This window comes from Lithobates pipiens, unplaced genomic scaffold (genome assembly GCF_037356315.1).
Source record: "Lithobates pipiens isolate NorthernLeopardFrog02 unplaced genomic scaffold, aLitPip1_a1.2 Scaffold_18, whole genome shotgun sequence".
Lineage (NCBI taxonomy): Eukaryota > Metazoa > Chordata > Amphibia > Anura > Ranidae > Lithobates > Lithobates pipiens.
This window is the reverse complement of record NW_027507758.1, coordinates 483,565,839-483,584,364: the sequence shown is the minus strand read 5'-3', so window position 1 is coordinate 483,584,364 and position 18,526 is coordinate 483,565,839. Positions and strand designations below refer to the sequence as shown.

Below are 18,526 nucleotides of genomic sequence, written 5' to 3'. Positions count from 1 at the left end.
ACACCATTGGGGCACTATTTCCCCCCTCCCAGCAACACCAATGGGGCACTATCCCCCCCCAGCAACACCAAAGGGGCACTATTCCCCCCTCCCCCTCCCAGCAACACCAATGGGACACCATTTCCAGAGGAGCGAGGAGGAGAGGCGTGGACATGCCTGGTCATACAGGAGGATTCTAACGGACTGGCAGGGAGGAAGGTACGGACCAACTAATTGGTAATGAAAATCATTGACAACGATTCTCATTATCGATTATTATCGATAATACTTATTAATCGTTTCAGCCTTAGTCCAGTTTACTGCCCTTCAAACTTAAGGGGGACTGGACCATCATCAGTGGGAGTAGAAAATTCCCTGCCATCGGTGGGAGTAAACAATGCCATAGGCTTAGTGAAAAGTGGTAGTAAAAAATATTAGGCCATTAGTGTCAGTGGGAGGAAGAGTGCCCCATCACTGGTGTCAGCGGGAGAATTAGTTTCCCATTTCTGGTATCAGTAGCACCCGATATCAGTGGAAGGGATAATGCATGAAAGGCCAGATAACAGCAAGTAAAGGGCTACAGCCATCCAATGGGATGCAGTTTGGAGACCCCTGGTATAAAAGGAAACAATGCTAAAATAGCAACAGAGATCCCAAACACCCACTCCTAGCTTCCAATCAAAAATGTATGCTTTAAAAGCTGTAGTAGAATACCCCGCTACATGCATATAAGCAGCGTTAATGGAAAAAGATGCCCGACAATCCTCACTCTTTAAAGTGGTTCTATGCATTAACATAAAAAAAAAACCTTCAGTGTGCAGCAGCCCCCGTCTGGGACTCCCCTCCTCATTGGTTGAGACAGCAGCAGGGCACCATTGGCTCCCACTGCTGTCAAGCAAAGTCAGTGAGCCAATAAGGAGAGCGAGGGGGTGGGGCGTAGCCACGGCTCCATGTCTGAATAGACACACAGTGCAGCGTCTCGGCTCGGGTGTGCCCACAGCAAGCTGCTTGCAGTACCGAATCGCAAAAAGGGGCCTAGTCCTTTAGCTGGAAAATGGTCCGGTGCTTAAGTGGTTAAAGGAACACAATTTTTTTTATTTTTTTTATTTTTTTAGGTTTACAACCTCTTTATTGGTATATTGGTACATAGGGGAGCTGGAATTTTGAAAAAAAATATGCGTGCAGTAGTGGTCCTCTCTGTTGCATACCACCAGGGTCTGACGTTTTTATGCTACTGTTGCAGCTCAAAATAGTATAACACAGAATGCCAATTAGCATTTAGATTTGAATGGTAGTAGGAAACATTTTCCACAGCTTCTAAAGTCTCAATGTGGCTTGCACTTCTTGGCCTATAATGATGTCTGCTCATTTTCTTTGTATACTACCCAGCAGCATGGCAGCATAGAGTAATGACAAACTAAACCCATTCCTGTGCATGCCACCAGTAGGAGAGAACAGCAACTAGTATTAGGCCATCAATTAAACCAACCTCTCCAAGACTTCGCTCTGACTGCTCCAGCAAAGACTGTGATGAACTTGCCAAACTGGAGAGCAGAAGCTGTGCCCTGGTTATTGCTTCTCTCTGGCCCTGCATTAAATCCTTTGTTACCCAAACATTAAATAAAGGTAAACCGGACGAACAGACAGAATGCACTTCAAACTGAATATCTGTAATAAAAAGAAAAAAAAAAAAGAAATTGAGATTCTACATTCAATTAAATATAATATTGTTGTCTAAATGCACCATTTCATATTATCTAGTTTCCAACTAATGTGCCATCTCCAGGTGTCTCAGATCATGAAAAAGATGGCATAATATATTTTGCTGAACCTACAGGCTACTATAAACAAACTGGAAAAGGCAAATCTTCAGTATTCCTTTTTTTTTAAAATAAAAAACCTCACTATCCCTTAACCCTGGAACACACTACTAGGTTGGATCTGCTGTACTAACTATGCAATGTTAGTACTTTGATCTCCCCTGTTCTATTGTGTTCTGAATACTCTAGTCACTCCAAAACACTCCGGTCAGCGCTCTCAGCCGTTGGTAGAGAGTGCCGATTGGGAGTCGATCAACAAACCTTTTCCGGTTATGCCCCTTCGACAGAAGCTGGCTTCTGGCGGACCGTCTGCCGTACACACAGGCCGAATGTTTCTACTGAACCGGCCGCTGATGCCTGACATTCTGTTTGTGTTCACTAAGCTTTATTCATCAAGATGTCTGAGAGAAGGACAGTCTCTATCACCACCCAACACTGAATCAGATTTAGATTTTTATTTTCTTTCACAAGTTTTAATAAGATGGCTTTTTGGACAGTTCTCTCCAACAGATTGATAAATAAAAACACAACATTTTTCACCCAACAGCTAATGTAAGCTTCTAACAAGAGAGGTACATAGTGGTAGAGGGATCTCAATAATAGTGTATTCACATTATCACCCTAGCTAGCATTACGGCTGGTACACACGTGCCGAATAACGGCTGGTTCAACAGAAACCGGCCGACATTAAGCCAGTGTGTATAGCAGCCCGACTGGCTTCTGTCGAACAGGCATGATGGAAAACCAGCAGCCAACCAGTGTGGTCCCCGTCAGAACACAATAGCTCCGCAGGAAGATCGCTGTACTAACATTCTAAGTTAGTGTCCCCATCAGACCTGAATATTTATTTATATTATATATACATACATAAACACACACACACACACACACATACATACATAAATATAGCAGCCTGATACTATAGTTGTTTAAATTAATTTCTTTCTCATTGATCTACACTCCGAAAACGTGAAATCCAAAAGTTTAGAAACAGAAATTTTAGTGCCAGTTCACAGTGCAGAGATGCAGGAACCCTGCGAATCCATTGCAGGTTCGCGCATCGCATGTCTCCTGGTGGCAGTTAACATTGCCCTATGCAAACTGCTGGGAGCATCAATTAAAAGTGAACGACACCTCCAAATCAGTTCGCATATCGCAATGTGAACTACAAATTCGCAAACACCCATCTGATCTGATTCTGCTGCGGACCAAAAAAAAAAAGGGTCCTGGAGTTTGGTCCATATGCGATGCAAATTCAGCCATACTATCTGTATGGCTGAAATCGCATTGCGCAGAGATCGTATGTAGCGCGAATCACATCCAATGTCGGACATCGCTGCAGTGTGAACCAGCATTTAGACACTTCTTCCATTTGAGAATTATGTAGACCCCTGCGCTCTTGGGAGACTTTATGCAGCAGAAATGTTTTTGTAGCCTTCCCTAGATCTGTGTCTTGCAATAATCCGGTCTCTGAGCTCTGCAGGCAGCTCCTTTGACCTCACAGCTTTTGCTCTGATACAGTATGCATTGTCAGCTGTGAGGCCTTTTATAGAGACTTGTGTGCCTTTCCAAATCATGTCCAATCAATGTATATGTTTTACCACAGGTGGACTCCAAACAAGGTGTAGAAACATCTCGGCAAGGATTAAAAGAAATGGGAAGCACATGAGCTAAATTTCAAGTGTTGTTGCAAAGGGTCTGAATTTTTATGCCAATGTGATATTTCAGTTCTTATTGTTAATAAATTCAGACATTTCTTCCATCTTCGCTTTGAAAGAATGGGGTACCGAGTGTAGATTGAGAGAAAAATTATTTTAAGTAACTATAGTACCAGGCTGCAACATAAAAAAATTGAAAAAAGTGAAGGGGGTCTGAATACTTTTTAAATTCAATATTTATATCATAATATATATATATATATATATATATATAAAATCATGCACACACATACATACCGCATTGTATTATATATTTATATTAAAACTTTCTGTATTATTTTGCACTTATTCCTACAACAGTCTGTGATTAGGTCCCCGATTTCATAACTTTCTAATTGTCTGTATAGTATATTCCTTCTGCATATCCTATAGTGCAGAGACCTTGTCTTACTAATAGAGTCTTTGGAGTTTAAAATTATTAAAATCATTTGGCTTGGTACTCCATTTTATATTATACATGTAGAAATATCAAGTCAACTATCTCATTTTGCTACAAATGTATGTAACATAATTTTTTTTTTTTTTAAATACGTTCTTACAGAGTCTGGAGCCATCTTGGTGATGACAGCATCCACTGAAGTTTCCTTCTTTAATTTCACCATTATTAGAGGAGGTTGTTAGAAAAAGATCATGGCTGCGGTTTGCAGACTTTAGCACCAAGGAGCAGGTAGATCCATTCCTTACAGGGGTGGAAGTAACCTGGGAATATTCTTCTCTAGGAGGCTTTGCTATTCCATTATGGCTTGAAGGTCTCTCTGGGGATCTGTTGGGTAAGTCGCAGTCTAACCCATCGATATTTTGTTCTGGCTCAGAGTCCGCTGAGAGATGTGTACATAGAGGGCTCTGTAGTGCAGAATATACAGTCTCTGTGTTGGTGGATGGGATAACTTCTTCATACACATCCTCAGCACTGTGCTCAGGACAGGGTGTAGATAAGGGTGATGCATTTTGTGGTAGATGGTCTGTGTTTTTAAAGTAGTTTCTCTTTAAAGATGATTGTTTACTGTTTACTGGGCTACTATGACATAATGGAGGATTTGAAATCAGAGGCGAGTTACAAGTCAAATCTTGTGCTGTGCAAGTGAAATTATTAGCTTCAGGAACATCTACAGATGGTAAAGGTATGTCATGGTGCAAGTTCTCAGAAGGTTTGGTGCATCCGGAAAGGGGGACTGATGAAAACATAGAATAGCTGAGTAATGGAGCCACCTGGGCTGTGACTGGGGCAGAATTAGGTGGGGGATTTATTGTAGAGGTGGAGTGCTGACAAGGGCTGTTTCCGTCATGCTCCAAACCAGGGCAGTCATCTGGAGAATGGTTCAGCATCTTTACATCCATTGCTTTCTGCTTATTGTAACTACCAGTTAAGCTCAAGCCTTTCAAACAGTGGGTGAGAGGTTCCATATCCACCCCTGGAAGGAGGTCATGCAGCATGCATTTCCTCACTGCTGGTTCTCTGTCCCACTGCTCATCCTGGGTCGGAGTTCCTGGAGACAGGCAACATGCTGGCATGCCCAGACTGCACTGATCCGGGAGGGATGTGGAAGCAAACTGGTGTTGCCCAACAGCTGTCCTAAACAAAGATAAAGTGAAAAGATAAAAATACTTTTTTTGGGGAACTAGTACCAAAACATGAAATCAATCAATAAAAAAATAAAAATAAATAAGTAATAATAATAATAATAATAAAAAGAAAAAACACACAGGGTGGTTTACATATGAAAAGTGTGCCAACAAAAAAGTAGTTATTCTCAAAGCATCATCCAGATTCGGGTTTCATTTTGAAATCATGGACTGTAGAAATGATAGCTGGATGCTTATCGGTTGTTATGGAAAAGAAGAATGTTATTATTAACACATGTCTCATACACAGCAAAACACTGGTTAGGATCTCCCTGGGAGATGATAGGATCTAGTTACATTTAAATGGAACTGGAAAGAAACCTGTGAGGGTTTTTTTACCTAGTGTTAAAGTCACAGACTGTATGACTGTCATACTTAACTACTTATAAAAGTGTTACTAAACCCAGGACCCTGCATTCACTATATCTGGTCTCCCACAATACACAGAACATGAAAATGTAATAGTTTTACTAAGTATAAACTGCTAAATACCTTTTCTCATCAGCAGTTAGAGCAGTCTTGTGACTTCTATCAGTGTCTGGGTAAAGATTGTAGGAGGAGCTTTCATTCTACTCTGACTGTCCTATGAGGCTGCAGGACCCCTGACCCTCTGTCTGTACAGTGCCGATTGCATGTGATTAGCACAGGGCCACTCTACCAAGAGAAAAAAAAAAACCTATCTAGCAGTACACACAAAATGGAGCATGTGCAGCTTGTTTCCTTGCCTCTGTTCTATCAGGAGATAGATTGGAGACTGTGGAAGAAGGGGAGGATTAGAGAAGACAGGCGCTGTTACACAATGCGGAGGATTAACCCCTGGAGGTTCCACAGTGATAACAAGCATGTTTTACAGCATAAACACACTGATTTTACTGTTGTGGGCTTACTAACTTTAATGAGCGACTGACTCGCACAAAAGCATGTAACTGGTTAAGTACAAACTGCCTATCCTGCCAACTTGTTTAGTGTCTTGCTAGGTAGTGAATTTAGGTTTAGGATCAAAATTTGAGCCGGTACCTGTAATAATTCAGCAAGGATTACCTTTTTATTTCTGTTCTCACAAATTCCCTTTAAATGTCTCCAAACCTTTCCAGGAAAAACCAACATTGTTGTATACATACAAAACAGATTCCCACCCCCTGCAACAGTGGATGGGGGATCTTCTCCCCACACCCACTGACATAATTTCTGTGAGTGAATGAACTACAAGTACCATCATCCATCATGGCCGACGGCTTGTAGTTCTCGAGGTAGTAGGTGAGCACTCTAGTAGTTCACAGATTCTTCCTTCAGTTCAGTATCTGCCTGCCTATATGGGAGGTACAGTCAGACAGTGTCCTGAGAGTCTGCAGGATCCTGCATTGTACCACCTATCTGATGGTCGCACGTGCAATGCTTTACGGGCTTCAGTGTGAAAAAAAAAAAAAAAAAGGAAATAAACCACAGGTAGATTTGAACTTGCAGGGACCACAATGTGCCTAGACTTTATAAGTAATGCAAGATTATATACTTGGTAGGACAATCCCTTTTAAGACTGCTAAAAAATTTAAACTTCACTTACTTTTAAAAGTTCTCTGCTCACTGCCTTTATCGGATCACCGCACCCAGCTTAAGGTTACATTTCATACATCCCCAGCACTTCATTAGGCACATTGCAGATAGCCTTTACTCTATCATGTAATACAGGGATGCTGAAGATGAGATTTTTTTTTTTTTTTTTTTTTTTTTTAGAATTCAGGCTATTCAGTCTGAGGAAGTTGCAATATGTGTCTTACCCTAGGGAAGTATTTATAAAAAAACAATAAAAAAACTCAATCCTGTGAAACTGCATGTACACTTGTTCTGTCCAAATGGGGTCAAAATTGAACGTTATTAAGCTATTTTTTTCTACAGGTACATTACTCTATTCTGTATGAATAAAGAACAGTCAACCAGGAGAGAAAATTGCATAATATCATTCTATTTTTTGCCCCTATTCAGAAAGAACAAATTACATGCGGCTCCGCAGGATGAATAGCTCTGCAAATATTTCTTAAAAATGCATCTCTTAGTATCTATAGAACACAAGCAAGTAAGGATTTTTAATAAAGTTCAATTATGATGAGTAGTTGTGTTGCCATATACTCTATATAAGACGCTTTAGAAAACCTACAGCTCCCAAGAAGGCCTAATGATGTTTCTTGTACTTATTAACCCTTATTTACTGAACTGGAGTATGTACACTTTTTAAAGTGAATTTTCACTTATATCCATGAATGAGATAAAGTAAAGGAAAAATTCACTTTGCAACAAAAACGCAAATCATGTGCATGGAACACACACACACACACACATTATATATATATATATATATATATATATATATATATATATATATATATATATATATATATATATACACATACACACACACACACACACACACAGATTATATTACTGAAGTGAGCACTTTACCCTATTTACCAAGCCAAGTGCAAGTTCGCCATGTGACGAGAAAATGCGCTTAGCTTAATGAAGGAGATGAAGTTGTGCTGACTTTAATCATCCAATCATGTGAAAGAAAAATTCCTTTTTTTTTTAAAGTTCCTTGGACAATTGGGCATTGTTTACAAAGTGCATTTTTCCTTTGTTTCAACTAATTTACAAAAGATAAATAAAAATACTTTGCAAAGTAAAAATTCACTTTCACAGTGAGCATGCACAAACCTTAGTAAATGAATCTCATTATATTTTTTATAAGATGTTATGTTTAGTTGTAATAAAACGGGATACCCTGTAGACTGAGGAGATGAGGGGCTCACTACAATACGACAAGCAGGATGCGGAACTCCTTCCAAAGAATCATCAGATTTGCATCTCTGTACAGATGTCTCTGCAGCTGACAATAGGAGACACAAATAAAAATGTTTCAAATCATAGTCCTAAATCGCAGCAAACAATTAGAATCAACCTCATTATTGGACATAGTTTAAGATTAATTTTTTTCCAACAGGCAACAACACTGGTACACTGAACGCTTTGTTATAACCAGAAAATGATTACCCATTTGTTGGGCATTAGTAACATCAAGTGGAAAAAAATACATGACTGCGGAGCAAGCTGGGAGTAGTTCCACAAAAGCAGCAGAGATCAGAGGAACACGGTTGGTCATTTCTGCAGTGGATACATCGGAGGACACAGAACTCTCTTCTTCAATGTGTGGCTATGGGGTTATTTACTAAAGGCAAATCCACTTTGCACTGCAAGTGCATTTGGAAGTGCAGTCGCTGTGAATATGAGAGGTAGATCTGAAATGAGGGGAAGCTCTGCTGATTTTATCATCCAATCATGTGCAAGCTAAAATGCTGTTTTTTATTTTCCTTGCATGTCTCACTTGCATTTACAGCGACAAGTGCACTTGTAATGCAAAGTGGATTTACCTTTCGTAAATAACCCCCTATAGTTGGAGCTCCTAGGACAGCTTTTGGCAACCTTTTCAACACAGAGGAACCCTTGAAATAACTTTCAGGTCTCAGGGAGCCCCTGCTAAAAATTGCGTTGTACTATATCTACAACTCATGATACATTACATTAGTGTGATTATCAGAGGGAAGAATGATTACACTTGTGGTCATTGGGAAGAATTTGTGTATGAATAGTGTTGCACTGTAATAGGTGATGAACAATGTACCAATAATCTACATAAAATCACAATTAATATAAAATGATAAACAATAAAGTGTGCACTCATATAACCCTGCCCATTTTGTGAGACTAAAGTTGTTAAGCAAGCAATAAAGAGTGATCAAAAACAGAGATGATGAGCCTTTTTGATTTTTTTTTTTTTTTACAGGCAAGCAAAAATTTCACTTTATCTTAATCATATAGTACTGGACACAGGGCTTGTATTTGTAGACCACAGGACATCTCCAAGCAATAACAAGAGGGGTGGGCAACAACTTGACAAACAGACAAGCAAAGTTAAGAACCCTATAAAACACTCAGATAGCAGCTTGAAGCACCTTGTGGCCAAAGCTTGCATCCACTGTAGCTTGAACACCCACTTGGTAAAACTTGTAGAACATATTAACCCAGGACCTGGTGGTGGCTTTGCAAATCTGGGATACAGATGTTTGATATTGAAAAGCTCAAGAGACACCAACAGCCTTGGTAAAATTAGCTCTGATGGACAAGGAAGGAATCATCTCCTTTAGGGCTTAGGCAATTTCCTTGGCATGTTTTGGGGCAGAGCAGAGGAAAGGAAGAAAGGAAGAGTCCTCACTGAGGTGGAAAGAAGAGACCACCTTAGGTAAAAAGTAGGGTTGTCACGATACCAATACTAGTATCAGTATTGCTCCCGATACAGAGTACTTGCAGGAGTACTTGCACTTGTGCAAATGCTCCCAATGCTTCACCCTATACCCAGACACTCGGGAACAATCGGTGCTGCGGCAGGGAAGTTTAAATTACCAATCTCCCTGTGTGGCTTTCAATAAAGCAGCTGAAAGCCATGGAGGGGAGAGGAGGAGAAGCACGTAGGGAGATTGGTGATTATAACTTCCCCCTACGCCGCACCGATTGTTCCCTGTATCCTAATCTGGCTCCCCTACGAGTCCTCCTCTGTGTTTCTACGTGGGCTCTTTCTGCCCCCCACCCTCCATGCTCATCTCCGGTCCCCTCCCCCCGTCCACCTCCATTCCCCCTTCGGTGTGCTCCTCCTCCCCAGTGTTCACCTTCTTCCCCCCCCCCCCATGCACTCCTCCTCCTCCGGTTTTTGATTACTGACTCTGTCCAAACAAAAATAATGGAGAATTGTAAACGGTTTAAGATTCTTACGTTTATGAATGGAGTGGAGGCTCTGTCTCCACTCCATTCATCTCCAGTGCAGCTGGGGCAGCTGAGAAAGGGACTGGGGATCAAAAGGGAGAAGTCAGGGGTCTGTTTAGACCCCTGATATCTCACCAAAGCCCCCCTAATTATAAAAAAAAAAAAAGAAAGAAAGAAACATTGTAATAAATAAATATTCTAAAGTAAAATTGTAAAAATAATAAAAAAGAAAACACTGACACCGACTGTCTACACCCCCCCCCCCCCCCCAAAAACACATACATAAATTAACTGAAAAAAATAAAAAAGAGCTACTGACAAAAAAAAAAAAAAAAAAAGGAGAAGTAGTATCGGTAACCGGTGAGTACTTGAAAAAAAAAAGTATCGGTACTTGTTCTCGGTCTTAAAAAAGTGGTATCGGGACAACCCTAGTAAAAATGAAGGTTTTGGTCTGCTGCTAGCCACAGTGTCTGATAGTGTAAAGTATTTTGACACTTTATGTTTTGGAGATTCTACAAAATTCTTCTTTTGAAATGAACATACCTGCTCAAAGGGGAAGAAGCTTTTAGTGACTCACTTACCAGGCACACTACAGTAGAGAACCTCACATGATCTGGCTGGAGCACGTAGATCCTGAGGTGGTGTCAACAGTGACAACTCTTCTTCAGCACTTCGTATGTATTGGTAAAATCCAGGAATAAGAAAGGTAATATTCTAAAACACATGGAGCCCAAACAAGAACAACATAATTACCAAACAGCTTCAATCAAGTAAGCATTTACTAACGTTATAGTTGGTATTTGTAGCGTCTTACAGGGGTAAGAGATGGCAAAAAGGGTACTTGACCACCGGATGCTTTTCAGGTTTGGAGATGCAACAGTTTGACAATTTTTATTGCTTTTTTTTTGTCTCTCTCAGAGAAGTTTATTTTCATGAAAACAGAACCTTTTTTCTGGTCCTAGACACTGATACCAAGACTTTTTGTTATACTGCAAGAAAATATTTCCTCGAATTTCAACAAATGCATAAATATTGGTCCCACTTATACTTCATATGTACAGTAAAATGATTTTTTGTGGCATTAAATAAAAAAAAGAAGCAGCAGCTATGAAAAAAAACTGACGTGGAAACATGGTACTAGTTGCAAAGACAAGTTTTGTTCAAGAAAATATTTTATCTGTTTATCTGTTGGAGGACAGTGGAAAGTTAAAGGATAAAATAGAAAAGGTCCATTTAATAAAGAGATAATAAGGTAGTTCATTATCTCTTCCTGTCAGATTGTATCTGACAGCCCATATGGGATGATGTATGAGCAAGTAGTTAAACTGGCAGATCTGCTGGAGACCTGCATTGTACCAGCAATCTGCTGATCGCTGGTACAGTGCTTTTCCTATCCCCATTGACAACGTCTGTGTATGACGAAACGCGTTTGTGAGGGCGTGCAGTGACGTCACCGTGTCGTTTCCAAAGGAGGAAGGGCTCCTAGAATGCCGGCAGGAGTTTTTCCTACAATGCTTTTCATTTCTGGATGTTTGTAAGTACAACTTACTTTTTATAATAAATCTATGTTTGTTGCGGTATCACGCTATTGTCCCCTTCTTTCTTATATGCCCCACGATCTCACAGATCATATGACATACTGAGTCCAGCACCCTGATCGCACTGCAAAGGTTTCCTGGAGGGATCTAGTTTGGATACCAAAGGCCGCGGCTGGGTTATAGCCAATCACTGTTTGTGCTTACCCTCTGGTAAGCGACTTTCCAATTGGTGGCGGTTTTCACTTATGTTGTGGAGAACGGTGGTGGTTCCTTCAATTCTAATAAGGACACCGATATAATAAGAGACTTTATTTTGCCGTCTTACAGTGTCTTGCGAAAGTATTCGGCCCCCTTCAACTTTTCAACCTTTTGCCACATTTCAGGCTTCAAACATAAAGATATCACCAACAAGTGGGACACAATTGTGAAGTGGAACGAAATCTATTGGATAATTTAAACTTTTTTAGCAATTAAAAAAACTGAAAAGTGGTGCGTGCAAAATGATTTGGCCCCTTTACTTTCAGTGCAGCAAACTCACTCCAGAAGTTCAGCGAGGATCTCTGAATGATCCAATGTTGTCCTAAACGACTGATGGTGATTAATAGAATCCGTGTGTATCTGCGATAGTCTCAGGGTTCTGTTGAAAGCGCAGAGAGCATCATGAAGACCAAGAAACACACCAGGCAGGTCCGTAATACTGTTGTGGAGAAGTTTAAAGCCGGATTTGGATACAAAAAGATTTCTCAAGCTTTAAACATCCTAAGGAGCACCGTGCAAGCGATCATTTTGTAATGGAAGGAGTATCAGACCACTGCAAATCTACCAAGACCTGGCCGTCCCTCTAAACTTACAGCTCAGACAAGGAGAAGACTGATCAGAGATGCAGCCAAGAGGCCCAAGATCACTCTGGATGAACTGCAGAGAACTATAGCTGAGGTGGGAGAGTCTGTCCATAGGACAACAATCAGTCGTATACTGCACAAATCTGGCCTTTATGGAAGAGTGGCAAGAAGAAAGCCATTTCTCAAAGATATCCATAAAAAGTCTCATCTAAAGTTTGCCACAAGCCACCTGGGAGACACACCAAACATGTGGAAGAAGGTGCTCTGGTCAGATGAAACCAAAATCGAACTTTTTGCCCACAATGCAAAACGATATATTTGGCGTAAAAGCAACAAAGCTCATCACCCTCAACACACCATCCCCACTGTCAAACATGGTGGTGGCAGCATCATGGTTTGGGCCTGCTTTTCTTCAGCAGGGACAGGGAAGATGGTTAAAATTGAGGGGGAAGATGGATGCAACCAAATACAGGACCATTCTGGATGAAAACCTGTTGGAGTCTGTATAAGACCTGAAACTGAGACGGAGATTTATCTTCCAACAAGACAATGATCCCAAACATACAGCAAAATCTACAAAGGAATGGTTCACAAATAAACGTATCCAGGTGTTAGAATGGCCAAGTCAAAGTCCAGACCTGAATCCAATCGAGAATCTGTGGAAAGAGCTGAAAACTGCTGTTCACAAACGCTCTCCATCCAACCTCACTGAGCTCGAGCTGTTTTGCAAGGAAGAATGGGCAAGAATTTCAGTCTCTCGATGTGCAAAACTGATAGAGACATACCCCAAGCGACTTTCAGCTGAAATCGCAGCAAAAAGGTGGCTCTACAAAGTATTAACGCAAGGGGGCCAAATAATTTTGCACGCCCCACTTTTCATTTTTTTATTAGTTAAAAAAGTTTCAAAAATCCAATAGATTTCGTTCCACTTCACAATTGTGTCCCACTTGTTGGTGATTCTTCACAAAAAATAAAAATTTTTATATCTTTATGTTTGAAGCCTGAAATGTGGCAAAAGGTTGAAAAGTTCAAGGGGGGCGAATACTTTCGCAAGGCACTGTAACTATTCATTTTTTGAACACTTAAACCATGATTTTTTTTGGTCTATGGTGGCCCTTGCTGAACTTATTGGTGGCGCAGTTTTTATTGTTTATTGTTTTTGTGTTTATCCCACTTTTACTGCAGCCTATTTGTGTTTAGTTTTAATATTTAGGGTCAGCGCAGTTTTTTTTATTATTATTATTATTATTAAGGTTTTACAGGCTACAAAGAAATTATAATACATGCACATTTTTACACCTGTAAAAAAAATGTGCATTTATTTATTTTTTCTAAAAAGTGAACTTAGGCTGCTTTCACACTGGGGCGGTATTCAGGCGTTACAGCGCTAAAAATAGCGCCTGTGTAACGCCTGAAAAAAACCGGCCCCTTTAACTCCAGTGTGAAAGCCGGAGGGCTTTCACACTGGAGCGATGCGCTGGCAGGACGGTGAAAAAAGTCCTGCTAGTAGCATCTTTGCAGCGGTGAAGGAGCGGTGTATTCACCGCTCCTAAACCGCTCCTACCCATTGAAATCAATGGGACACCGCGGCAATACCGCCGGCAAAGCGCCGCTGCAGCGGCGCTTTGCGGGCGGGTTTAACCCCTTTTCGGCCGCTAGCGGGGGTTAAAACCACCCCGCTAGCGCCCGCACACCGCCGCTAAAACGACGGTAAAGCGCCGCTAAAAATAGCGGCACTTTACCGCCGACGCCGCTCCCGCTGCAGTGTGAAAGCAGCCTTATTCTTTAAGCAAGAAGATATTCCTGCCCCTGGCTTATCAGAGCAAACAAGCAATCAGCCAAACACATCTAAAGCTGGTCACAGACTGATCCACATTTCAAATCAGTGAGTGCTCGTCCTGTTCAACAGAAGTCAACTGTTTACACAAACAAGTCAGAAAACTTTTTTCAATCAGTAGTTGCATTCGCTGGTCAGTGTGTTCTGACAGTGGCGAGTCCTGTTGTCAGAATGCAATGTCCCAGCAGAGGGATTCCTCCATTCACTTTGTGTTGTTTAACCACTTCCCTACCCAGCCAATGCATATATACGGCCGGGTGGGAGCCGTCTACTCCTGATAGGCCGTTGAGGAACGTCCTTCAGAAGTAGCGGGATCGCGCACACGCGTGCCCGCGCAGCGGCGCAATCCCGATGTGCTCGTGTCACCCGGACACGGCACATCTCAGATCGGCAGGAGGGCTCTGTGATTGGCCCTCCTGATCACATGACGGCCGTGTCCAATCACAGCCGTCATGTGATGTAAACAAACAGCCGGTTGCTAGGCAATCGGCTCTCCTCTCCTCACACGGAAGTCATCGCTGAGGAGAGGAGAGCAGAACGCTGCAGCCGGCTGATGATCAGTGAGTATGAGCTGTTTTTTACAGCTTTTTACTCACTGATCATCAGTCTAGTGTCAACACACAACACACCACACAGTACAAACACAGTCCCCACATATGTCCCCAAAACACACATGTCCCCAATAATAAAAACATGTCCCCCACATATGTCCCACTAAAATCACATGTCTCAATGATTATCTGCACACATATGTACGTGATCACCTGCACACATATGTACATGATCATTTGCGTACATATGTCCCTGATCACACAAACCAATTATTATACACTTAACGGAATTTTTTTTACCAAAAACATGTAGCAGAATACATTTTGGCTTAAATTTATGACAAAATTTGATTTTATTGGATTTCTTTTCAAATAGAAAAAAGAAAATATTGTTTTTTTTCCAAATTTCCGCTTTTTTTGGGCTTATATCGCAAAAAATAAAAAACGGAGTCGTGAATAAATAACACCAAAATAAAGCTCTATTTATGCGAACAAAATGATAACCATTTCATTTGGGTACAGTGTAGCATGACCGCGCAATTGTCATTGAAAGCGCTAGAGCGATGAAAGCTGAAAATTGGGCTGGGAAGGAAGGGGGTGAAAGTGCCCTGTATTGTAGTGGTTAAGAACCGCTGGCTGTTTTTTTCCCCATTAAAACCAAAAAAAACTACCTGGCTATGGTCAGTTCAAAAGTGCAAATTACTATCTGCCTTGGTCAGCTGGGGAGGTCTTTAAATGTCTAAGGTTTAACCAGGGATCACTTGTGATATTAAAGTGGTTGTAAACCCTCCCCCACAACTTTGTCCCATGTAAATCAGCATAAAAAACCCCTAATGAACACTGCTTGTAGATATCTCCTTGCTTGCTTAGTATTGTTGTAATCCTTTTTGTTCTTTAGAGAGATGTCACTGAGCATGCCCAGATCTCCCATGATTTACGGCACACTCTCTACGTCTTATCTGTTATCAGGACTTCCTAAGGCACACAGTACTGAACTCCCAGGAGGCTGCTAATCACTCAGAGCTTCCTTCTATACACCATGTGACCTCACATACAGTGTAAAGCAGAGCATGGGACAGCAGTACTGCAGTCTTATCAACTGAAGCTGATAGGACTCATGCAGGCAAACACTAGGTAATCAGCACAAGTAAAAACTATGAAATAAAAGAAGTCAACTATGAACAGGGAAGCAGGGTTGCCATAGAAACGTTGGATTGAGAAGGAGCCTTGGTTAACAGTACAGGAAGTGCTCAATGTAAGGGCGGAAATATACTCCACTGTGGACTCAGAAAACAATACTTAAGATGGCACTGCCTAACCCCTGGAAACAAGATTTTTAAAGTTTCTTTAAACAGTAAGTAAAATGCGATTTTGGCTGGATTACAGTGGCTATAGTTTGATAATTACTTATTATAATGGACTAACTGAAAAGAAGCATCAGAGTGGGAGAGTTTACTTCCTCTTTAACGCCTGTTTTGAGCAGCTTCTCCCCTCTCTTCTTATTTGTGAAGATATACTTTCTGACACTAGACTTAAGGCATAGCATTTTATGTTTAATGCTATTACAAAAGTGACTTACCCCTTTTTACCCTTTTGCGGTATACTTACATAGTTTAAAAAAACTAGAAAGCCCCTTTTTAAAAGCAACTTAAGATTGTGGCAGATTCCTACCTTTCCCAGGAGCTGTGTTCGGTCATATCCAAACAGAAAGCGTGAAAAAGTTCCATTTAAGCCTTTGATGGATCCATCAGGAAGAAGGGTGATTAGGCCACTGATAGAGGACAGGACAGTTATACTGCCATAGTATTCTTCAACTGAAGATACACCTTCAGCAAAGTCTTCTATCAGAGTCAGACTAAGAGGAAAAGTGACACCATCACGTGACATGCCTACAACATTCTGGTGCTGGATGCTCTATAAAAAAAAAATAATAATAATATTTTATGTCAAAAGGTACTATGGTGCAATGTTCAAGAATCAGATAGTAAGATAATATAGTGACAGAAAGCTTAAAAGAATAGGCACAGGGATTCTTCATTGAGTTTTAGATACCTGGCTTCCAGTCTACAAAGCAAAGAGATTCCAGCTAGCATTCAGGCTGGGTTCACACTAGTGCGAATTAGATGTGGGTTTGCCCACATCCAATTTGCACGACAGGAGATTGTGGCCGGCTCTCTATGGAGTCGGTTCACATATCTTCGGGTGGCTGCGGAGTGGATTGCACAGAGGTCCTGTGCATCTTTGGCTCAGTTTTAGGGTCAAATTCAGGCAAAAATGTGTCCCCGATTCGTCCCTGAAACAGAGAACAGGGGCGCACCGGACCCCTGCTGCAAGCCGCATGAGGCTTAGATGTGAACCCAGCCTAAGCCAGCCTTACTCATCAACATCCTGCAGGAGTGCCTCATGGATCCCAGACCTTACCTTGTCTGAGTATAAACAAAATCCATGTCGTTCTATTGCTCAGTGGTAGGTTTATTGGTAAATCAGAGGTACAATGCATACAGATATTAACACTGTTGACAGATTACTCTTGTTTTTATTACATTTCTCTTACAAATAAGCACCTCAAGGGGAATTAAAGAGTTGTGCAAGATCTGCTCTATGCTGTATTTATCACAACTACATGCTCCCGATTCCTTAGTCCGTTTCCGCTGGTCAGCTGATTGCGTGCAAGCGTATGTATGTATGTAATGGTCTAGAGTAGTGTGTGCCAAATAAATTAGGCAGATAGACCAGTTTAGGTCTATCTGTGCCACCCGTACCACTTTCTATTTCAGAGTGAAATGGAAACTGGCTTGAATTCTATGACTTATTAACAAAAGATTGCAGAAGTTTTCTGTCGTCGACAGCTCACTATCCTCTCTCCGGTTGTACGAGCAGTCTGCACAGGTGTGTGTGTGTATATATATATATATATATATATTTTACACACATACATACACACACACACACACACACAGCTGTACAGACTGCTCGTACAACCGGAGAGAGGATAGTGAGCTGTCCACGACAGAAAACTGCTGCAATCTTTTTGTTAATAAGTCATAGAATTCACGCCAGTTTCCATTTTACTCTGAAATAGAAAGTGGTACGGGTGGCATAGATAGACCTAAACTGGTCTATCTGCCTAATTTTGTGGCATACACCACTCTAGACAGTTTTCTGCATCAGTTTCGTTCTTAAAATCTGTGCAACATGCATCCGATTCACAAAATAACACAACAGTTAAACAGAGCGTGGCATGGAGCCTGGTTTTTGAATATATTTGTGTGTATCTGGCTTTTAGGGTTGTTTTTCCCTTCCTACAAGACATTTTTGAGGCATCAGAGTTGGTGATGTCACATGAGATATTTCCTTCCCTTGCCCATACTACCTGCCAGGAGCAGCTTCTGACTGCCATGACCGAGCTGTCAGAATTCTTTGGAGGACACCCTATTGTAAGTTGGATAACATTCTTTTGCTACCAAAAGTACTCCAAAGCAAAACTAGTAAAATAAGATCTTGCAATTCCCATGTATACGAAAATGTATTAGCAGATGTAGCCTCCTATACCTGTGTATCACTCATTATCTATTAGGGTTGCACCAATACCGATATGAAGCATTTGCGCGAGTATCGGCACTCGTGCAAATGCACTGATACCTGAGACCGATAGATTCAGCCTGGGTTCTTTGAGCTGTCAGCAGGATTCTCCGACTGACAGCTGAAATTAAAAAAAATAAAGCTGGCAATTATCGGTTGTCAAGGAGCGGGGCCATAATTGGAGCTGTCAAAAAAAAAAAAAAAGCAGCAGCCAGGCAATGTTGATCAAC

General features: G+C 41.1%; 1 protein-coding gene across 3 annotated transcripts in view; it reads right to left on the bottom strand.

The window, feature by feature from the left end:
• Window positions 1–18,526, bottom strand: part of PASK (PAS domain containing serine/threonine kinase) — a 74,638-nt gene that overhangs the window by 24,801 nt on the left and 31,311 nt on the right. For all 3 annotated transcript variants that reach the window (XM_077488448.1, XM_077488446.1, XM_077488447.1), the window contains exons 7-11: window positions 16,386–16,628; window positions 10,528–10,660; window positions 7,913–8,018; window positions 4,057–5,090; window positions 1,469–1,647 (exon numbers count right to left, since the gene is read on the bottom strand). In XM_077488448.1, coding sequence (XP_077344574.1) covers window positions 1,469–1,647; window positions 4,057–5,090; window positions 7,913–8,018; window positions 10,528–10,660; window positions 16,386–16,628 — 1,695 coding nt within the window. The remainder of the gene's footprint in view (window positions 1–1,468; window positions 1,648–4,056; window positions 5,091–7,912; window positions 8,019–10,527; window positions 10,661–16,385; window positions 16,629–18,526) is intronic.